We start from the raw sequence: 23124 nt of genomic DNA on the forward strand, positions 1-23124 counted from the left end.
CAGCTGAGGACTCCGGGGCCCAGTTAGGGCCTCTGACTCTGAGTTGGGGGATCCCCTCGTGCTCCAGTCTTTGTTGGCAAATACTGGCTGAGCCCTGCTCCGTGCTGGGTACTGGGGACCAGAGATGACTCAGACTCTGGCCCTGGGTTCCAGGAGCTCGTCAGGTAGGGAGGTGGACAAATGCTCGGGGTATTACAGCATCCCGGTTGCCTCTTTGCTGCCTGGATCACAGTCACCGTTTCTTTTTTACTGGTTAGTCTCTCCCACTAGACTGGAGCCTCCTCGAGGCCTGGGCCCCATGTGTCCTCTGCTAGTGGCGTCTCTGGTCCTAGCGCTTGCCTGGCACTTAATGCATATACAGTAACACAGCCTTGGAGGGAGGAAGGGATGCTGGGTGCTGTTATTGAGCGCTAACTGTGGGCCGACTGGCTATGTTCCAAACTTCCTGCATTCTCGCTCCTGTGGGCCCGGGCACGACCCACATGTCCTTCCTTGCAAAGAGTTCCGGGACATCGTGTGGTGAAAGCAGCAAGTTGTAAGTCGTAGAGCGATAGGTGTAATGTGATCTCACTTATGTTAAAAAAAAAAAAAGAAAAAAATCCTCACAAAACAAAACTGAGCATCCTTTATAGATCTGTAGGCACGTTATGCACATTCCTGGAAAAGAGCTGCAGGGAAGCACATCAGACCACAAGGCATGCTCCCTCCGGGGAGGAGACTAGTGTGAGGATGGGGAAGGGGGTGATCCAGGGGAGCGCTCGCTCTCCCTGCAACATTTCAACCGTCTACAGTAGAGTGACACTATGCCTTGCTGAATTTTAGAAATAGAAAGATAATTTAATTTTACCTCTTTTTCAAAAAATTTTTTAAAGTTTATTTCTTTTGAGAGAGAGAGAGAGGGAGTGCAAGTGAGGAGGGACAGAGAGAGAGAGAGAGAATCCCAAGCCAACTCAGCACTGTCAGTGCAGAGCCCGACGCAGGGCTCAAACTCATGACCCCATGAGATCATGATCTGAGCTGAAGTCGGGTGCTTAACCGGCTGAGCCACCTAGGTGCCCCTAGAAATAAAAAGATAATTTTAAAACCCAAAGCAAAAATTATTCCTTTCCCCTCCCCACAGTGAAAGGGAAAAAGGGAAGCGTGGGTTCTGGTTCAGCCCCACCACATGCTGGTCGTGTGACCTGGGCAGCCAGTGACCCCTCTTAGGGCCTCGCCTCCTTGTCAGTAACATGGGGTGGGGCGCTCGGCTGGTTCCATCTGTAGAACTTGGGGTAACAGCAGACCCCCCCACCCCTTCCCTGCAGTGCTGTTCAAGGTCTCTGGAGCACAGCTGCATGAGCTAGGGCAGACTAACCCCCTCCACCCTGTGTCTTGCTGTTGCAGGATGAGAGCGTAACTCAGCTTGGTCAGGAGCTGGCTCAGAAGCTTGGGCTTCGAGTTCGGAAAGCGTATAAGAGGCCCCAGGTAGGTGGGCTCTGGGTGCTGGGAGTCCACGGGGGTGGAGATGGGGAGGTCTGAAGGGAGCCCAGGCACCTTTGGGGAGAAGTGGGGGAGGGTGGCCAGGGCCAGGCCAGGACGGAGAGGAATGATAACAGGTGATCTTCCCTCTCTGTTGGCCGAAAGCCCTGGACTTACTTCCAGAACCTTTCAGAAAAAGGAGAGAACAGTCAAAGCTTCCAATTCACCTTAGACACCAGCTGCTAACACCTCCTCCTTCCCCTGGCCTGGCCGACTTAAGCACCCCCGAGATGGCCTGAGATGACACCGGTGTCTTTTCCGCCTCATGTTCTCACATAACCTCTGTATGGTGCAGATATCTATTTGGCTCGTTTAGATCCACACTTATTCACTTGGCACCTATTGTATGCCAGGAAGCTGCATGTAGGAGAGGGTATGGCTCTAGAGTCTGCTGTGACCTTGAGCAAGTTAGTTCTTTCCCCCCTGTGGTTTTTACATCTGGAACATGGGGATGATTATGCCCATCTCAGGGGGTTCCTGGGCGGATCATCAAAATCAAAGAATGTTTGATGTGGCACCTGGCACACAGTAGGAGCATGTATGTGGAGGTCCGTCCTCTGCCAGGTCACAGTTACAGGAAGAAAACGTCCAAATCTGCTCCAGAGAGAGAACAGGTAACTTCTGACAGGCCTTGGGGCAGGAAGCCTTAGGGCACTGTGGACGCCAGCTGCCTGTGTTGGGACCCCTCAGCTGCCCTAATTGATGGGACCCTGAGCATCTTTCCCGAACCTTCATCTCTTCCCACCTCTCTAATCCCTGCAGGAATTGGAAACATTTTCTCTGCTCAGTAATGGCACTGCAGCTGGCCTGGCGGATCAGGTAGGATGGGGGCTGGGACCCCAGGCCTCCCTCCCTGCCCCCAGTATCAACCTATCTTGGTTCATCCCTCATGAGAGCTTTGGATTCACTCTCTGGGGTATCATGCCCCCAGCAGTGGATCCTGGGCCATTAGACTGAAGGGCTGGGTTCAATCTGTCCCAGCCCCCACTGATGTGAGCCATGCACCTGGCTGATAGCCTGGGCCTGGACCAGACTAATAACACCTCTGGGACGCACAGCACCTCCACCTCTTAAGAGGGGCCTCCTGTGACCACAGGGGCAAAGTGTGGGGACAGGCCACGGCCACTATGGGCAGGGAAGTCTCACCCCCACCCTTCTTTTGCTGTTTTCCTCCTCACTGGCCTTTCTGCATCTAGGCCTCTGGGTCTCAAATGTCTCCCCTCCTCCATACCCTGCTTTCTCTGCCTTTTCATTTTCAAGGCCCAGCTCAAGTATACACCCCCCACTGAGACCCTTCCCGATACCCCTGCCTAAGCAACTGCCAGGGAGATGCACAGAAGTGGGGGTCAGAGCTCACACCTGAGACTCCTTCACTTGAGCAGAACCTTCACTTCTGAGCCTCAGTTTTTAAAGCTGTGAAACGGGGGTGTTGTCCCTCGCCCAGAACAGGGGAGTATACTTGGAGGAGTGTGGCACCGAGGGGGCTGAGGAGCAATAATTGCTGAGACTACAGCATTACCCGGGGTTTGGGATGTCCCCACTCCTCGGGGCCAAGACCCTTGTGCCACCACCAACAGACCTGGCTCACCCTCGGGGCGGTGCCAGGGCCCAGCACACACACTGGACTCTCCCACTGCTCACCACACATGCTCAGGTAGACTTCGACGCCTTTTGGAAGACCAGGGACGGGCTCTAAGAGCGCTGGTGGAGGCTGGTGTCCTGCCTTCTTGTATGTAAGGGGAGACTGAGGCACAGAGTGAGGAAGGGACTTGGCCAACATCCCACAGCAAAGCAGCAGCAGGCCCGCCTGCCTTCTTAGCGTTAAGGGTTTTCATTCACTCACTCAGCAAACTCCCAGGCGACCCCTTCTTGGCCCTGGGCTGGGAGCTGGAACATAGCTGAGTTAGGCACATCCTTGCCCTTGGGACTCCTGGGTGCTGAGGGAGACCAGTGTGGATCTGCCCGTACAGCCCTCCTTGTGGATCATAACCAGATATTATTGGGCTTGGCACATGCGGGATGCTCAAAAAAAAGCTATAGCATTTTGCTCTAACAAATTGCCGTGAACTACGTGGCTTATAAACAACAGTAATTCATTTCTCACAGTTTGGGAGACTGGGGAGTCCAAGATCAAGGTGCTGGCAAATTCAGTTTCTGGTGAGGACCCACTTCCTGGTTCACAGATGGCACCTTCTAGCTGGAACCTCACATGGCAGAAGGGGCAAGGGAGATTTCTGGTGTCTCTTTTATAAGGGCACTAATGCCATTCATGAGGGCTTCACCCTCAAGCTAATCACTTCCCAAAGGCCACACTTCCTAATACTATCACTTTGGGGCATAGGATTTCAGCATATGAACTTGATGTTCGTTGAACATATCACAAACATTCAGACTATAGCACTGACTGACTGAACAATTGCAAATAATTTCACACTGCTTGAGGGAGGTACTGCCTACCCCTATTACCAAGGAGAAACCAAGAAGTTGGGTGACTTGTCTCAGTCCACTGAGCCTGGAGTAGGTACATGGAAAAGAAAACAATCGTGGTTCCTGCTCTCAAAGAGCTCACAGTCCAGGTCGAATGGACACTAGCCTGATTATTTCTGGTCACAAACCATCATGAAAGCTGTAAAGACAACGTGTGGGGAGCCTTGGGCCATTGGAATAGGGAGGCCTGATTTAGACTGGGCATCAGTGACCTTTAAAATGAGACCGGAAGTTTGCGGAGTAGGCAGCGCATGGGGTGCTGGTAAAACAACATTTCAGATGGGGCGGTATATGCAAAGGCCCTGAGGCTTGGAGGAGCTCAGAGTATGGGAGGAACCCAGAGGAAGGGAGGCAGGGCACTCGTGGGGCTGGAACATTAGATAGAAGCCAGACCACCTACCCCCTGGTGAGGTGAGTCTTTGTCACAGGAGTGTTGGGAAGGTATTGGAGGGGAAGAGTATTGATTCAGTTCATTGATTCATAAGGGCGTTTTTCTTTTGTTTTTGTAAGTGATACTTTGCTTCCTTTCCTTTCCTTTCCTTTTTTTTTTTAAGTTTATATATTTATTTTGAGAGAGAGAGAGCAAGGAGGGGCAGAGAGAGAGGGAGAGAGAAAGAGAATCCCAAGCAGGCTCTGCTCTGTTGACACAAACAGATCCCACAAACAGGGAAATCATGACCTGAGCCAAAATCAAAGTTGGATGTTTAACTAAGGGAGCCACTCGGGTGCTCCTGATTCAGAAGGGATTTATTGAGGGCTCCTATGTGCCCAGCATAGAATTGACTGAGGCACTGGAGATACAGCCGAGAAAGAAATAGTCAAGGAGCCCCACCCTTGTAGAACTTACAGTCTAACTAGAGGAGACAACAAATAAAAAGTGATAAGTGCTGTGGAGAAGGGGGCTGGGGAATGCTGGGGCAATTGGGAGGGGTTGCAGATTTAAACAGTGAGCAGGGAAGACCTCAGTGAGGAGACACTGGAGCAAAAACCTGAAGGTGAGGGATGTGCCTTGAGGAGGTCTGGGGGACCAGGCAGACGGAATGGGTAGTGCAAAGGCCTTGAGGCAGGAGTGTGCCCAGTGTGTGGGGAGAACAGCCAGGAGGCCATATTGACTAGAGGGGACTGTGCAGGGCTCCTTGTTCCTCTTTCTTTCTTTCTTTTTTTTTTTTTTCCAACGTTTATTTATTTTTGGGACAGAGAGAGAGACAGAGCATGAACGGGGAAGGGGCAGAGAGAGAGGGAGACACGGAATCGGAAACAGGCTCCAGGCTCTGAGCCATCAGCCCAGAGCCTGACGCGGGGCTCGAACTCACGGACCGTGAGATCGTGACCTGGCTGAAGTCGGACGCTTAACCGACTGCGCCACCCAGGCGCCCCTCCTTGTTCCTCTTTCTAGAGGGTTTAGGGAGGCAGGGAGTTACTCAGGCAGATCTTTTTTTTTCTTTTCTTTTTTTTTTTTTTTAAAGCTAGCTTCCTTCCTTCCTTCCTTCCTTTCTTCTATGCAAATAGGGGAGGGGCAGAGAGAGAATCCCAAACAGGCTCTTCGCTGATCAGTGTGGAGCCCGATGTGGATTCAGATTCACAAACTATGAAGAGATCATGACCTGAGCTGAAACCAGGAGTCAGCCGCTTAGCCAACTGAGCCACCCGGGAGCCCCCAGGCAAATCCGATTCAGAGTTTCTGGGTATCAACGGCTCCTGCCTCATTCCTAGAGCTCAAGCAACGGGGGCTCCCTTCTGTTTTCTGCTGATAGTGACATGTTGTACCTTAAAGGACTACTCTGGGGTGATCCTGGCTAGGTACGTGATGGGGTATCCCTGCTCCTTCCTTCTCTTCCCACAGTGATTGCCCTGGTTAAGGCCACATCCCAGTCTTCCAGGTTGGGCTAGCCTCCCCTTCTTGTCCCCCAGGGTGAACTCTGACAGCCAGGCCTCATGAGTCTCTCCCCAGCATGGAGACCCTCAGTGGTTATTAATTAAAGCATCTGTTTAGAAGTAATAACTCCGGATACTCTTGCTTGGCGTTCAGGGCCCCCTGCAGTCTAGATCTGCCATCCCTCTCCTTCCTCACCTCCTCCTCATGCACCAGATGGTGTGTGTGTGTGTGTGTGTGTGTGTATGTGTGTGTGTGTGTGTGTGTGTGTGTGTGTGTGTGTGTCGGCTCCTTGACAAGCTCATCTGAGAGCAGGACCATGGCTTCCTCTGTTCAGTGCCTCTGCCTGGCACCACTTTGGAGTCAGGTCAGGGATGCCCGGCTCCACAAGGGCCTGCCCTCAGTGTCCACTGAGTCTGCAGGCAGGGGACCACAGATGGTGCCACGCATGGCATTGGGCACCCCAGCCCCTGCCAAACCATCCCCGCATCCCCGCAACCGTGCTGCGGCCCCCACCACGTGCATAGGGGCCAGGGCTGGCCATGGGGGTCGGGGTCTGTGAGGAGCCCAAGCAGAGTGGACTCCACAGATCCTGCCTCTGTGGGCCATGTGGTGCTGCGCGTGTCCACATGCACACACGCACGTGCATACGCCCAGTCACATCCACACGCTTCTGTGTCCACATACCACACACACACAGCCACATACTTACATGCATACGTACACACACGGTGGCCTAAGGCTCCACAGAGTAGTGAGGGGGGAACGTTCCAGCCAGATCCCCTGACCTGGAAGCTTGACACGCACACCATGTATGAGCCTGGCTGCGGGGATCCTGGCAGGGGTCCCCAGCCCAGGAGTCCCAGTCATTCAGCCAGTAAGTCATTCCACGTGTGTGACCGGCAGTGGGGACTCATGAGCTGCAGCCACCGGGAGCTTCTTACGACCTGGAGATGACACGGGCAGGCACAGGGTCCGTGCCAGCGCTCCCGTCGACAGCGTGAGGGGCGAAACACAAGGAAGGCTGTGAGTTCTAGGAGCAGATTAGAACCCGAGGCAGCCTTGGTTGGGGAGGAGGGAGCCAAACTCAAAGACAGAGACACAGCTCGAGCACAGGCCTAGCGGCGGGAGAGAGAAACGCGTATCCCAGGCCACAAGACTAGTTCTAGTTCGGAAGAAGCCGGGCGCTACAGCTGGGCCTGTGTTTTGGTTCAGGTCTTGAGCGCACCCTTATCTGAGGTGGCCACTCCACCTCCCGGAGAGCTGCTAGGGCCTGCCATTTTGTGACAGCCACGGGCACAAGGCTCGCCGGGGCGGAGGCGTTCCATACTCGTTGCTACCTGAGTGTCCCTAGCAGGAAGGGGCAGGGAGAGATGATGGGCTGGAGCTGGGTGGCTGGCAGGGGCCCTGGCGAGCCGTGGACAGCACCGAGCAGGGAGACGCACGGCCGTCCCTAGAGACGTTCCTCTGGCACCTCTGTCCCCACCTCACGTGTTTCATATGCTTCCCATGGGAGTAGCAGCTGTGACCCAGCACGGCAGCTCTGGTTTGTGCAGCCAACCCCCGCCCCGCCCCGGACGTTGAACGGCACAACTTCTCCGTGCAGGGCCAGGCTCCAGGGCACAAGAAGGAGGTATTCTGTGCAGGTGCCCGGGTTGGGGTCAGACAGCCCCTCTCTGGCCCCGGAGTGGCCGCGTCCCTGGACCAATGTCTCCTCTGTGTGGAGGAGAACACCTCTCAGGGCACCTGGACCTAGGGCTGAGCTTGTCTGGCTGTAAATTGCGGGCCCGGCCTGGCGTGAGGCAGGGCCCTGGGTAAATCTTGTTGCTGTTGGAGCCAGTGTAGATCCACGGGGCCACGTGGCTAGCAGTGAGGCTCTGGTCCCCCTGCTTCCCTCGGTGGGTGCACAGAGAACGTGGGGTCACCCAGGGGCCCCGCTGGGGAAGGGGAGGATGTGCCAGGCTCGAGAAATGACTCGGGCCACAGCCAGAGGGGGACACCAGGCAGGGACGATGCGGCAGGCGAGTCTGTGGGGACAGAATGTGGAGGCTGGTGAGCGAAAACACCCAGGCCCCCCAGGCCAGCCTCCTGACAGACACAGAGAGCACTTCCTGTGTGTCAGGCACTGTTCTGAGTTCTATGCAAATGCCAAGTGATTTCAAACTTCTAACTGTCCTAGAAGGTGGGCGACTGTATTATCCTTACTCCACAGAAAAAGGAACAGGCCTAGAGAGGATGAGGAACTTGGCAAGGCCACAGAGCAAGCTCAGGCCCAGCTTTCCCTCCAACAGTAGGTCCACCAGTGGCAGTGGAATCTCACCAGGGCTCATTCGGCCTGGGGCTGTAATTGGGGGAGTGACACTGGTGATTCAAGGGGTGGCACTTTTGTCATAGAGCTGCAAACTATCCACGCAGGGCACAGGTGTAGGAGGGCTCAGTAAAATCCTAGCCACCCGGCCCGGGGTATGGACCCTATGCTGTGATGGGTAAGGAAACCGAGGCTCAGAGGTTATATCTCTCCCCGCCCGGGGCTCTCCTCCAGCAAAGGGCAGATATGAGGCTTGTGTGACTCTTGCCTCCTGACTCTTGCCTGTCCGGACCCGTGCTTAATTCCAGCAATAGGGCAACTGGGTGGCTCAGTCGGTTGAGCATCCAACTCTTGATCTCAGCTCAAGTCTCGATCTCAGGGCTGTGAGTTCAAGCCCCACGTTGGGTTCTGCACTGGGTGTGAAACCTACTTAAAAAAAAAAAATACCAGGGCGCCTGGGTGGCTCAGTCGGTTAAGTGCCCACCTTCGGCTCAGGTCATGATCTCACAATTCTTGAGTTTGAGTCCCGTGTCGGGCTCTGTGCCGACGGCTCAGAGCCTGGAGCCTGCTGTGGATTCTGTGTCTCCCTCTCTCTCTGCCCCTCCCCCACTCGTGCTCTGTCTCTCTCTCTCTCTGTCTCTGTCTCTGTCTCTGTCTCAAAAATAAGTAAACTTAAAAACTACCAACAGTGGTCACTGAGGTGGGGTACCGTGGAGGAGGTACCATGGCCTTCCCAGCCCATGTCTGCCTGACCCTCTGTGTCTTTCTTCCCACAGGGAACTTCCAATGGATTGGGGTCCATAGATGACATCGAAACAGGTAGTGTCCCTGATTTGAGGGGACAGGGTGGAGATGGGACCCCGGGAAGGCTCAGATGCTCCCAGCCTGGGCCTGAGGGCTCCCTGCCCTGGGGTTTCCCCCTCAGGGAGAGGAGGGTGGGGAATCTGCCACACAGTAAAGTAACACTGGTCTCATGTCCTCCACTCCAGGCCAGCCCCTCTCCCAACTGAGAGTCCCCTTCTCTTCCTCACTGGCTTCCAGGAAGAGTCACATTTAAAAAGTGTCCCTTAGAGAGGGCATTGCTTAACCCAGGGGGACAATATTCAGGCACTGGGCCAGGCCCATTGGAGAGATACCGTAGGACTGAAGGACCCTCTCCTGTTTTGTAGAGGCCTTCTTTCACTATGACTGAGCCTCCAGGCATGGGGTCAGGTGGGCGGGACAGGCAGGATTCCTGACAGGAGCTAGGGAAAGGAGGGAAGGTATTGCAGGAGAACCCTAGGGCCCTGGATCACCTCCCCATCCCACCCCCCACCAAGCAGGACCCCCTGCAGCTACTGAACCCTCCCTCCCATCCACAGACTGCTACGTGGACCTGCGAGGCTCCCCGGCCCCCCTCCCCTCTACCCCCACAATGCCCCTGTTCCCTCACGTTCTGGACCTGCTGGCCCCCCTGGACAGCAGCAGCAGGGCCCTCCCTGGCACTGAGAGCCTGGACGACTTCTCCGACGGGGATGTCTTTGGTCCGGAGCTGGACACCCTCCTGGACTCACTGGTGAGCCATGCTGCCACCATTCTTCTGCTCCCCTGATCCCCTCCCCCTCCCCAGGGCCCCAGCACCTTCATCACCTGTCCCACAAGGGGTGGAGGGAGGGTCCCATTCCCATGTCACAGTTGGGGAAACTGAGGCCTGGGGAGGGAAAGGCACCTGCTTGGGGTACAAACCTGAAGCTCTAGAATACACAACCAGAGGGACCACAAAGATCCTTAGCTCCACTCGTGGGATGGCTCTGGGCTGAGGCACAGAGGAATTGGCTTGCCCGGGGTCCACAGTGCCTGTCTCTGCCCAGGCCTGGGTGGTCGAGTTCTCCTCCAACCCCTCCCTCTGTTCCCCACCTCGCAGTCCCTGGTCCAGGGAGGCCTGCCTGGCAGCGGCGTGCCCAGCGAGTTGCCCCAGCTGATACCCGTGTTTCCCGGTGGGACCCCACTGCTGCCACCTGTAGTGGGTGGCTCCATTCCCGTCTCCAGCCCACTGCCCCCTGCCTCCTTTGGCCTCGTCATGGACCCCTCCAAGAAGCTGGCCGCCTCTGTGCTGGATGCCCTCGACCCCCCAGGCTCCGCACTGGACTCCCTCGACCTGCTGCCATACTCGGATACCCGGTTGGATGCCCTCGACAGCTTTGGGTCGACCCGTGGCTCCCTGGACAAGCCCAACTCCTTTGTGGGTGAGACCTGGGTGGGCACATTCACCCCCACCCCCTTGACTGTTCAAGTGCCACCACATCGCCAATCTCTAGAGACTGGAATCAGGATTATGGCTCTATTCGGCCAAAGCCCAGGCCCTCTCACCCCATTGTGGTCCAGAGCCACAATGGCCTCTGAGTTGCTGTGTCTCCTGCAGTGCTCAGCACAGTGTGGGGCTGAGGCCAGAGGGGGGTTGGGTGTCTTGTTCAAGATCAAACAGCAGAGCTGGGATAATCCAGGACTCCAGACTTGCAGTATGTTGCTCTCTGCCCAGACTTCTGGGGCAGGCTGGTAGGATCCCATGGGCATGTTCCTGAGGCTGGGGGAAGCAGTGCGAGCCTGCAAGCTCCTTCATCACCACTCTGAGCTGGGTGCCAGGGACCCAGAGAGGAAGCAGACCTGTCTGGGCCCTTACTGGACCAGCTTTCTGACAGTTGGACCTAGCCCAGGGGATGAATCCCTTGGGGATCCATGAGGCTGCAGGAGCACAGATGCGCTTCACTCAGCTCTGGGGTCAGAGGAGACTTCCTGGAGGAGGTAATGGCTGAGCGAGGTCTTGAAGGAGAAGGTCTTAAAAGAGCAGTAGGATACAGGCCTGCCTCATGGACAGACTCGCTGACAAGCAGAGTAGTCTACCAGAGGGGAAGGGCCTTGAAGACCTAAGGCTGGTGCCAGAGGACCTTTGAGCCAAGCTGAGAGCTTGGGCTTTCTCTCAGGGGCAGTGGGGACCACAGCAGGTAAGCACAGGATAGACATGTGCAGGCTGGGACACTTCTCTGTTCCTGGGCAGTGGTCTTGAGAGTAGAGTCAGAGGATCAGCACAAATTAGGAGTGGATGTGTGGCCTGGGGGGTTCCTACAAGTTAGAAATGCATACAAAGAAGTCCTCAGAGGGCTTCTCACGCCCTTCAGAGCAGAACAGGTGACCCCTGTGTTTTCTTGCCCAGAGGAAACCAAGTCCCAGGACCATCGTCCCCCAAGTGGTACTCAGAAACCAGCCCCCTCGGTGAGTATTTGGCCCAGATCCGCAACCAGGCACTTTGGGCCCTCCCAGGGGCGGCAGGGAAGTGGTTGTGGGCTTGAAAGTAGGGGTGAGCCTTCTGCATGAGATGGGGTACTGCATCTCCCAAGGAGAGGCATCCTCAGAATGGATGGGCCAGAGATGGTCTCTTCCTAGCCCTTCTGGACTGAGCCACCTGCTGGCAGGGTAAGCTGAGGGCACAGCCCAACCCTTGTCCGACAGAAGAGGCTGTTGAGGCTCAGAGGGGTTAAGTAACTTCTCCGGGGTTCGTAACGCCCCTGTTGTCGGGACTCAGCCAGGTTCTGAGTTTAGGAGAGCACTTGAGCAGGTGTCAGGCAGCCTGCGCTCTGCACTCTGGCCTCAGCCTAGACACGAGCTGTGTGGCCCTGGGGAAGTAACCTAACCTCTCTGAGTCTTGCCTCCTTCCCCATCTGCTGATGTGTTGGGGGCTTGGGAGATAGAGGCTGGGAGTGGGGAGGGCATGTGCACAGGTCCCAGTCGGACCATTCCTGTTTCTCTGCTTTCATGTTGGGCTTTTGCTCAAAGGAAGATTCTGGGCCAAGGTCACGGTCACCTGTGTACCCCCACTAGGGTATTCTGATCCCTATGTTATAGATTCTTGGATCATGTTACAAGGAATTCCTTGCCCGGGAGGTTAGGAGAAATAGGAGAGTAGTACTGGGCTACAGTTCTGATCTTGGGTGGGTTGCGGGGGGCGGTCACGGAGTCCCCCAGCCTCTGGTGCCCAGGCTGGCTCTGGTGGCTCTGGCCATGGTCCAGTGCCCAAGATGGCCACCCTCCTCCCATCCCAGCCAGAGCCCTCCATGCCCAACACCGCCTTGCTCATCAAGAACCCCTTGGCTGCCACCCACGAGTTCAAGCAGGCCTGCCAACTCTGTTACCCTAAAACAGGTAATGTCACCCCTCTGTCCAGAGATATTGGGAACCTGGAGAGTATCACATCCCAAAATAACAGAACCCTCGTGTACCCGTCAGAAGCATGGGAAAACAGAATCCCCGCCGGGTATTTCAAGCAGGTGGGTGGGGGAGTTTGGATGGCATAGAACATGGGAGTTTGGGCTTTCAAAACTGCTAGAAGGGCTGGAGGAGCGGAAGCTGGGAGGCTCCACTGGCCTCTAGGCTGCTCTTCCACAGGCTGAGGACCAGAGTCGGGTTGTGCTGCTCCACACAGCGATCGGGGGGCCGCTGGACCTTCTGGCCTGAACCACAGCCGCCCACAGCCCGGAGGCTGGTTCCTGGCCATGGAGTGGAGGCCCGCCGGCTGCTGCAGGGACACCTTGGCCCACACCTCACTCCACCTCCACCTCTTGGTCCGCTTCTCACGACTGCATCTCCTTGGCGAATGCAAACTTTGCCTGGAACCCAGGTGGCAAAGGAGTCTGGGAAATGTGGTTCCTAAATCCCCAGCTCCCAAATCCAAGGGAGGCTACAGAAGTTTGGAATAGATGCCCAATGCCTAGAGACCATTTCAGCACACCTGGAATCTCGGAATTCTAGACTAAGACTCATTTGCCAGAAGCCCTGAAGTTTTCATGGGATACTCTCTTGGGATGCCAGGGTTAAAAATCTTAGCAGTCTAGAATTCTCTGTCTCAGGGGTATTAGGGTTAACAGGACCTTAGAGGTTGGCTAGTTGCTGTTGTCTACCCCCTACAAGACGTCCCCCTTCATCCCCCTGCCACGTACATGTCACCCATGAGAGTCACCTCACCAAAGTTCCCAGAGGCTTGCGGGGGTGGGAAACAGAGCGCCATCTTGTTGGATGGCTCTGCCCACGCCGAAGTTCTTCCTCACAAGGACCTCGGACTGCCTCTCCAGTCCACACGCCCGCTGCCCCTGCGCTGAGAAGCTGACAAACACCCCATGAACTGCTATGCACCTGGTGCTGGCACAGCCAGGTCATTCGGGGTCCCCACAAGGGCTGATTCCTCACTGTCAGGGCAGAGGAGGCTCTGCGTCAGAAGACTTGGCAGGAGCAGGGCGGGGGAGGGTGAATCGGGGCAGTGCCACGCTGGGCAGGACCAGAAAGGGGCCGACCTACTCTCTGCCAGGTACTGTCTTCACGATACCTTCTAGGGAAACACAAAATGTCTGGCTCACTGGAGGGTCAGGAAGGGGGCTGGGTGCCTTAGAAAGGGTGCTTTGGAGGGGGCCTCCCCTCAACCTGCCTCCAGGGAACGTGTGGCCAGGAAGAGTGTGGCAGGAACTGGCAGGAAGCCCAGGTGAAGGAGGTGTGTTTTTAGGCAGGAGTCCAATTCCCACGGCTTGGGCCCGTCCACTGTCACCCTTCATTTCTACATCTGAAGTTCGTCTCTGTCCACATGTACCCACAGGCCCGAGGGCGGGTGACTATACCTACCGGGAGGGCCTCGAGCACAAGTGCAAGCGTGATATCCTGCTTGGCCGGCTCCGCAGCTCCGAGGACCAGACCTGGAAGCGGATCCGGCCCCGGCCCACCAAGACCAGCTTTGTGGGCTCCTACTACCTGTGCAAAGGTGGGTGGGCTGCGGCAGGGGTGGGCGGCACAGCCGGGGCCTCGCTCCTCTCACGCCCACCTGGGCTCTGCCCCTCATCACGGGTAGACGGGTGGCCATTCACCGAGGATGAATCCCACACCAGAGTGAGCATCTAGCTCCCCACCCCGACAGCTCCACAGACTGGTGGGAATATTCAGGATGTTCCGTTCCAGCTGGAGCCCCTACTGAGTGGGAGGGTCAAGCAGTTCACAGAGAGTGATGGTTGTCACTGTGGGGTCGCAAAGGCTGTTGGAGAGATGTGGAGAGAATCCACATAAAGCATCTAAGACTGGCACATAGTAAAGGGCTTGATGAATAATAGCTTTTATTTATTTGGTTATTTATTTTAAGTTTATTTATTTGTGAGAGAGAGAGAGCGCACAAGCAGGGGAGGGGCAGAGAGAGAGGAAGATACAGAATACAAAGCAGGCTCCAGGCTCCGAGCTGTTAGCACAGAGCCCGATGCGGGGCTTGAACCCACGAACCGCGAGATGATGACCTGAGCTGAAGTCAGACTCTTAACCGACTGAGCCACCCAGGTGCCCCTGTTGATTTATTTTTTTTTTCAGTATCACTTTTAGGTTTTTATTTACATGCTAGTCAGTTAACATAGAGTGGATAATAGTAGCTTTTAAAGCTGCTTATGTTGTCATTTTCCTCACTTCTGGCTCATGTGGATCTGGCCAGTATTTGACGGACGTTTGTCACATACCTTATTTGGGGTCTTCTGTTTCCCGACCAAGCGTCTTGGCGCAATCTACGTGGCACTGCATGAACAGTCACCACCTTGTAAAGCGCTTCATCGTGCCACCCTTCTGTACGCACCATCACGCTCCTCACAACTCCACGTGAGGAAACTGAGACTTTGGGAGGCTCTGCCTTTGTCCCCCCACCCAGCTCATGGCAGTAGCCCCAGGCTTTCTGGACCAGTTCGCTGTCCGCCCGGCAGGATCTTGAGGACATGTCACTCCTGGGCTCAAAGGCCTCAGCTGTCCCCTGGCCAGTGTGGGTGAAGTCCAAATTCTGTGAGCCTTACAAGTCCCCCCCTCTGCCCTAACCACGCCCCAAATACACTGAATCCTGACTCCTTTGCACACTCCTTTGAACTTGGTCAAGCGGCACCCAGATCTTAGGAAGCCACTCCCTGCAGGGCTCCCCAAGGGGTGCAGGACTGGTTCCAGCACAGAGCAGCCAATGGTGATCGTCTGTGCACTGGCTCACTTGTCCTCGTGTGTCTGCAGCCTGGCAGCAGGATGGGGCAGCGCAGACTTAGAAAGAGCGTGAGCAGGGGAGAGGAAGGAAGAAAAGCAGTTCCTGCCCCCAGGAAGTGGCAGGGCTCTGGGTTGTGAGCCTGCTGCCCTCCCAGCTCCCTGGTCCCCAGGAGTTTTTCGGCTTTTTGATTTTTTGTTTTAAAGTAGGCTCCACACCCAACGTGGGGCTTGGGCTCACAACCCCAAGATCAAGAGTCGCACGCTCTACTGCCTGAGCCCGCCAGGCCCTCCTGGTCCTCAGGGGTTTTATTTATTATTTCACTTAACCCTCACAACAGCCCAGTTCTCTGTTTATGGGACCAACAGCTGAGGAATCCCGGGGAATCCCAGCGCAATCTGCCTAGGCCCTTAACCAATGGTATTTTCCTGGTGAATAGTAAGAGAAACACCCCTCCTGTTTATGTAGAGGCTTGTATTCCTCTCCAAAGCCCTTTATCCTTCCTTTCATCCTGCCCAACCCACATAAGGCGGCTTTGTGAGGTGGTGGGGTGGAGTAACTGCATGCTTTGTAGATGGAAAAACAGGTCCTCCCCCCAACACAGGTGCAGAGCAAAGAAGGGACCTGGCCTGAGAAGGGCTTCCCCCAGCTCTGCTGCCAGACCCCTCCCCAGTCCTGTGATGAGCAGGCCACCTCCCCCACCCCCGCCGTGGCGGAGATGAACCTGGGCCCGGCCTGCCGCAGTGGCGGTCCCAGGAGCTCTGCGGGCTGCCGTCCCGCCTGGCAGAACGTGTGTCCTGTTGCCTCTTTGCAGACATGATTAACAAGCAGGACTGTAAGTACGGGGATAACTGCACCTTCGCCTACCATCAGGAGGAGATCGACGTGTGGACAGAGGAGCGGAAGGGCACCCTCAACCGTGACCTGCTCTTTGACCCGCTGGGGGGCGTCAAGCGTGGCAGCCTCACCATCGCCAAGCTCCTTAAGGAGCACCAGGGCATCTTCACTTTCCTCTGTGAGGTATCTGCCCACTCGCCTGCCACTTCCACGGTCAATGGCGCACAGGAGGCTGGGGGAGGGGCTCCCCAGTGCACTCCATTATAAAATGTCCGTCTTGGGACCGTGGGTTTGGGAGGCCTGACTTTAGAATCAGTAGGTCCTTGGACTGTCAGAAAGGCCCATTGGACCCTAGCATGCTAAAGCCCAGGTCCTATCCAGCCCCCTCATTTGGGGGAGGCTGAAACTGAGCCCAGAAAGAGAGGTAATCGTACCCCTCTTTCCTTCTGACCATCAAAGGCCAGGCTCGGCGCCGGGGGCTTTCAGTACTCATCTTCCCCACACCTCCTTGTCTCACTGTGCTGACTCCAATGCCCATTACAGCTTCCTGCCCACTCCCCTGCCTGTGTCCAGGCTGCCCCCTGTCCTGGGAGTACCCTCCCTGTGTTTCTGCATCTCAGACCCTCCGAGGCCCCACTCTGATCCCAGCAGCGCCACCAAGTTGTTGTTAGTTCCTTCCCCTGAGTTGCCCCAGATGACCCTGCTGGCCCCCTGCTTCCCCCCGCCCAATCAGAGCATGATGAGGGCAGTGACAGTGTCAGGCCCACGTCCGTGGAGTGAGAGCTCCGGATCCAGGCTGCTGGTGCAGCTCAGCCCAACCCCGACCCTTTGCATGCCCGGCCCTTCCCCCCCAGCTCTTAGAGCAGGTGGACCAGCTGCTCCCTTCAGAGCAGTCAGCCTGGAATCACCGCTCCCAGCTGGCAGCTGCATGTGCTCTCAAAGCACTCGCCATTCTGTTATGTCCTTTCTGAGCTTCACAGTGAACCCATGGGACAGCGGGCATGGTTACCCGTTTACAGTTGAGGAAACTCGGGCTCAGAGAATTGGAGTTACACCCCCCGCCCCAGGCATTTGGGGTGGGGGACCAGCGAAAGCTACAGTCCAGGCTGTGAGCTAGAGCCAGAGAGATAGGGGCCACAGATCCTGGGGTTCCCTTTCTCCCCTGACTCAGGGCAGGGCTTGCAGGGACCCAGTCTGTCCCTCCCCGGGTGGCCATGCCAGGTCCCAGCCCACCCTCTCCCCGGACAGATCTGCTTTGACAGTAAGCCCCGGATCATCAGCAAAGGCACTAAGGATTCCCCGTCTGTCTGCTCCAACCTGGCTGCCAAGCACAGCTTCCACAACAACAAGTGAGTGGGACTCACAGCCCGGGCCTGGGAGCAGGGGCACACAGAGGCTTGGGGTAGTTCAGGTGCCTGGGGAGCAGCTGAGGCCAGAGGGTTGACTTACGGCGTCAAGGCAAGGGGCAGAATCCAGCATCCACCTGGAAAGGGCGAAACCCAATTTATTGAGATCTATATTCCAGGCATTCTCTTGGGTATTTGAATGGTCTCCTCTGTCTTATGAGGGAGGAGACACAGTCTCTGTTGTACTGATGAGGCTTGGGAGTAGCTCACGCAACAGGCACGTGGGAGGCCACATCTCCGACTCCCATCTGGTGCCCTCCACTGTCGTGACATTGGCCTTGGACAGTGAGTGGGAGGGGCTGAGTCAGGTCTGACACCCAACCTTCGCTCCCTCTGACTTCCCTTGGCTCTGCCCCAGCATGGATGATAAAGTCCAGGCCCTGGGGTCAGATAAATCTGGGTTAGATCCCAGCCTGATCAATGCCTGTTTTATGCCCTGCGTGCAACCCTTGGTTTCCCTGTCTGTAAAGTTGCTAGGGTTGCTGTGAGCGTAATTAAAATGCCTGTCCCAGAGGAGATGCTCAATGATCGTTCCCCTGGCCGCAGGAGTGGCTCTGGAGCACTGAGCTGGGGAACTTGCCCCTTCCCCCATCCACGGGCCCTCCCTTCTCCCAGCCTCATAGCAGGTGGCATCTGTGCCCTCCTGCTGGCAGCTCCACCTTTGAGCTGGCCCTGCCTTGAGGCCAGGGGAGAAGCATACAGCCGAGTGTAGGATCCCCGTGTCTTGCCTATTGTGGTGTTGTGCTCTAGAAGTGGTTAATAGGGCAGGAACAGCCAGGGAGAAGCCTCTCCTCGCAGGCTTGCCCGGCGCTGGGGAGACTGGCCCTGTCCAGAATAGTGGCAGTTGGGGTAGGGGGTGTTGGGGCTGCAGACTGCATTGTGCCTTCCGCCCCCGTGCCCGCCAGGTGCCTGGTGCACATCGTCCGCTCCACCTCCCTCAAGTACTCCAAGATCCGCCAGTTCCAGGAGCACTTCCAGTTCGACGTGTGCCGCCATGAGGTGCGCTACGGCTGCCTGCGGGAGGACAGCTGCCACTTCGCCCACAGCTTCATCGAGCTCAAAGTCTGGCTGCTGCAGCAGTACTCTGGTGAGGGGGCTGGGCAGGGGCGGGCAGAGGGCGGCGACAATTGGCTGAGGGTGGATGGGCCGGCCCGTGGCAGGTGGCAGAGGGGGACTCTAGTTCAGGAGGGGCAGTTAGCGGGGGAAGGGGTGCCTCTGCAGGAGCCAGTGCTCCCCAGACATCACAGAGGACACAAAGCCTTGCTCTCGGGGAGCTTCCAGGCTTGGAGGGTCCTGGGTTGATCCCTGTCCAAGCCGTGCCGGGGGAAACACATATGGAAAAGGGAGCGGGGGCAGAGCCGGGCTGCCTGATTGGTCATCAGCAAGGTCACTTCCCCCTCACTGAGCCTCCGTTTGCTCATCCGTGAACTGGTGATCCTAATCTCCACCTCAGAGCTGAGGAGATGAAAAGATATCACTCCCTCACTCATTCATCTAATAGGATGACGAGTGCACCTGCTCTGTGTCAGGGACCGAGCAAGACTACTCGAGGTCCTTGCTCTCAGAGAACATCTGATATCTGTAAGCGGGGGCAAGGCAGGCAGTGCAACAAGTAGGTAATAAATCCCGTATTCCATCTGTTTGAGGATGCACATACCCCCCCATCCCCCACTGCATGTGGTAATCTAATTAGCATTTGGGGGGGTGTAACATAAAATAATGGTGCATCTAACAATTGATGTCTTCTTAGAGTTGATGAAATAGGGTTATGTAATTTCAGATGTGCTCAGTGCTGTGAAGAAAGTAAGGCAGAGCAATGGGATGGGGAGGGACTCAGGCTGGGGCATTTGGGATAAGAAGGTCAGGGAAAGCCTCTCTGAAGAGAGTGGCATTTGAGCAAGGAAGGGCAAGGGGAGCATGCCTGGCAGAGGGAATGGCAAAGCTGGAGGCCCTGAGGCCGGAGCAAGCTTGGTACAGAAAGGCTGTCTGTGACAGCCGAGTGGCTGAGCATATGGGGGGAGGAGGGCCTGAGAGGTAGGTAAGGACCCACGTGTGTACAAGTCTCTAGGCCGTACATAGAGTTAGGATTGTTCTAGATAGGATGTGCAGGGTCTGGAGGGCTTAAGTGGGTAGATAGCGTCTGATCAGTATTTTTAAAAACTCGCTCTGGCTACTGGGTAGAGAATAGAGGGGTGAGGGTGGACAGAGGGGGCCCAGGGAAGGTGTGGCTCAGGCCAGGGTGACAGCAGCAGGGTGGAAGGAGTGATCAGATTCTGGGGATACGTTGACGGTGGAGCCAGTGGAGTTGTTGATGGACCGGATATGAAGCATGAGACAAAGGATGGCATCAAGCAACTGCAAGATTTTTGACCAGACTAACTGGAAGAACGGAGTGGCCACGTTCTCAGAAGGGGAGGCTGTAGGGGGAGCAGGTTTGGGGGGTCACAGCAGGGCTCGGTGTGGGAAGTGGAGATGTTGAGCAGGCAGCTGGATGTGGAGGTCCGGAAGTTCACCACCGAGGTCTGGGCTGGAATATTTGGGACTCATCAGCCAGCAAGTGTGTGTCAGGGACAGTGCCTGATCCAGAGTAAGCCCCAGTGACAAGCAGCCACCATGGAGCAGGAGGCCTAGGACAAGGTTGAAAGGAAATCAGTCTGAGAAAGAGACTGGAGGGGATGGGAGCAGGGTATGCTTCACCAAGAGGCTCCACGCTGTACCTCAGAGGGTGGGCTCGGCGTCAACAGTCAGAGTGGGAGGGTCTGGGCCACCAGGGGGTGTCTGCCCTTTGCTGACCTGCAGGGGTCCCTCCATGAGCTAGGGAGCCAGGCTGGGCCAGGCACGGAGCCCTAAGAGCCACTGGGCTAGCGGCTGCCAAGCAGGAGTGAGGCCTGAGGCCCCACTGAGCGAGGTAGAGGTGCTACCTCAAGTCGAGGAAGGGTGCTGAGCAGCTGCCCCAAGAGACGGAGCAGCATGAGGGCAGGAGTGCCCCCACACCATGCCGCAGGGCCAGCCTCTCTCTTGCATTTTCCCACTCTTGGCTGCACTCTTGGCCCAGCTCCCTGGGAGGGCTTCGAGCAGGTCCCCCATTCCCAATTGCACGTGAACAAACAGGCCCAGAGAGCATGAGTGCTCTCCCCGCACCCCACGTCTTTCTGTGGCAGGGCCCACTTGGGGGGTGGGGGCCTGGGCGTGGCACCTGGAGATGCCCCGCCTTTCTCCTCACTGAGCCCCTTCACGGACGCCTGCACGTGGTCCCGCCCTCCACAGGCATGACCCACGAAGACATTGTCCAGGAATCCAAGAAATACTGGCAGCAGACGGAGGCCCATGCAGGGAAGGCCAGCAGCAGCTTGGTAAGGCCCTGGGTCGGCGCTGGGCGGGGGGTGGCATCAGGCCCCTGAGGGCCACTCCCCATTCCTTCAATTGAACATAATTTCAGACTTACCAGAAATTTGTAAGGATAGTACAAAGAATTCCTGTATACCCATTTCTCAATTCCCCAGACATGAACCATTTTACCACATTCCACTCTCACTTTGTCCTGGTATGTGTGTACATCCACACAGAGACACTTATCTACAGTTATAACCTACCTTTTTCTGAATCACTTGAGAATAAGTTGTAGCCATGATGCCTCATCATCCCCCAAAACTTCAGTGTGTATTTCCTAAAAATAAGGACACTGTCTTACATAATGACCGCAGTACAATTATCAGCATCACAGAACTAACATCGGTGTAATTATTCAGATTATGATGTCCTATTTATTCAGATTTTGTGAATTGTCCCCAAGTCCCAAGTGACACTGCATTTATTTGTTGTGCTGTCTGGTCTCTTAATCTAGAGCAGTCCCCCAGTCTTTCTTGTATTGCATGACATTGATGGTTTGGAGGAGCGGCTGTCTTATAAAAGGTCCAGCCGGAGGCACCCGGGTGGTTCGGTTGGTTAAGTGTCCGACTCGTGATTTCGGCTCAGGTCATGATCTCACAGTTCGTGAGATCAAGTCCCGTGTTGGGCTCTATGCAGACAGCTCGGAGTATACTTGAGATTCTCTCTCTGCCACTCTTTCTCTCTCTCTCTCTCTCTCTCTCTCTCAAAATAAATAAGCATTTGGGATTATCTGATGGTTCCTCAAACCCCAGAGGTGATGTTCTTCTCAGTTCACTCATCAGGAAGCACATGATCTCAATTTGTCCCATTACTGGTGATCACTTGATTGAAGGTGCCTCTACTATATGGGTTTCTCTCCTGTGAAGTTACATTTTTTCCCCCTTTGTAATTAATAAGTACATTCTGGGGAGATAACTTGAGACCAGGTAAATATCCTGGTATTCCTCAAACTTTTCACCTACTGATTATATCATTTCCATCTCTTTTGATCCTCATCCTGCTCCTGAAGAAGTGAGCTGTGGCATTTGCAGATGGGGAAACTGAGTCTTAGAACATGCTAGAGACTCACCCAGGGGCACGCTTAGTGGAGTAAATGCCTGGTTCTCTGACATTTTGTCCTGAGCTCACTCTGCCCTCCCACAATTGTGCACCATTCCTGCCACCCCTGAGGATTCCTAACCCATAAAATGGGGTCATAATCCTGCCTCCCATCTCCCAGGGTAGGTATGAGGGTACAGAAGCTGACCAAGCTATAGCTTGCTGGGTCCCTGCTCTGCACCAGGCCCTGTGCCATCCTGATCCTCATATGCTTCCCTAAGAGGTAGGGATCATTATAGCCATAGATGACAGTGGGGACAGAAGGGGTGATCTCAGGCCCAAGAGATAGCGTGAGCTGAAGCCCCTGTGCCATCCAAGAGGACCCCCCTCCCCAGGCCAGGCATACCTACTGGTCAGCTTGGGAGAAGGCCGGGCCCCTAGCCCCTCCTGAGGCCAGCATGGGTGTGGCAGTGAGCCAGGGAGCAGGGCAGGCTGGTCGACGGGGCTGCCCGGCCCCCTTGGGACTTCCCTCCTCTCTCTCCCTAGTCCTTCTTTCTGTTCCTTTTTCTTTCTTTCTCTCTCATCTTCTTGGCTGTTTCCCTCCTCCGCCCCTTCCTGTGCAATCTTCTTTTCCCCTCCCTCTCCCCCTCCCTGCCATGTGGTTTATTTTTTGCTCCTGGCCAGGATCCCGGCTGGAAAACAGTGAGGGGCTTAGGTTGGATCTGCAGTGTTATCTTCTAAGAGAACTCGGAGTCCTTACCACCTCTACCCCTTCTTCCTACTCAGGGCTGCTGCAACGGTCCCCAGAGATGGGGGCAGGCCCGGCTGCCCAAAGGTGCCATGACTGACTTCAACCCACTCTTGCTGCCAAGGCCCACCCCGGATACCACCCTTGGGCCTGGCTCAGGAACAGGGCTTCTGTGCCAGTCGTGGCCGTGACCAGGGCATGAGGGGTCTTGGCTTGGCTGCCATCAGAGGGCAGGGCCAGTAGCACCGTGAGGCCGAGAATGAGATGCCAGGGTGGGAACTGCTGAGGCCCAGTGCCCATGGTGCCATAGCGGCGCCATCCCACAAAGAAGCATGAGCACCCGCCTCTTGCCAGGTCCCTGTCCTCAAGCCACTTACCCGTGGGGGGATTAATAACCTCTCTGAGCCTCTGCTTCTATCCAGTCAAGTGGGAACGAACCCACCTACTCCCCAGGGCTGCAGCAAGGAGCTGGTGAGGCTGTGCAGTTGTGGAAAGGGAAGGCCAGTGAAC

At 55.9% G+C, this 23124-nt stretch overlaps 1 protein-coding gene across 1 annotated transcript in view; it reads left to right on the forward strand.

Moving 5' to 3' along the window:
• The window catches only part of ZC3H7B (zinc finger CCCH-type containing 7B), a 61204-nt gene that overhangs the window by 32248 nt on the left and 5832 nt on the right, over positions 1-23124 (forward strand). The window contains exons 6-17 of the mRNA XM_045466396.1: positions 1384-1464; positions 2281-2337; positions 8963-9005; positions 9548-9741; positions 10090-10411; positions 11377-11435; positions 12263-12362; positions 13804-13965; positions 16010-16215; positions 17281-17381; positions 18344-18525; positions 20706-20791. Of these exons, the coding sequence (XP_045322352.1) occupies positions 1384-1464; positions 2281-2337; positions 8963-9005; positions 9548-9741; positions 10090-10411; positions 11377-11435; positions 12263-12362; positions 13804-13965; positions 16010-16215; positions 17281-17381; positions 18344-18525; positions 20706-20791 (1593 nt within the window). The remainder of the gene's footprint in view (positions 1-1383; positions 1465-2280; positions 2338-8962; positions 9006-9547; positions 9742-10089; positions 10412-11376; positions 11436-12262; positions 12363-13803; positions 13966-16009; positions 16216-17280; positions 17382-18343; positions 18526-20705; positions 20792-23124) is intronic.

The sequence above is a fragment of the Leopardus geoffroyi genome, chromosome B4 (genome assembly GCF_018350155.1).
Source record: "Leopardus geoffroyi isolate Oge1 chromosome B4, O.geoffroyi_Oge1_pat1.0, whole genome shotgun sequence".
Lineage (NCBI taxonomy): Eukaryota > Metazoa > Chordata > Mammalia > Carnivora > Felidae > Leopardus > Leopardus geoffroyi.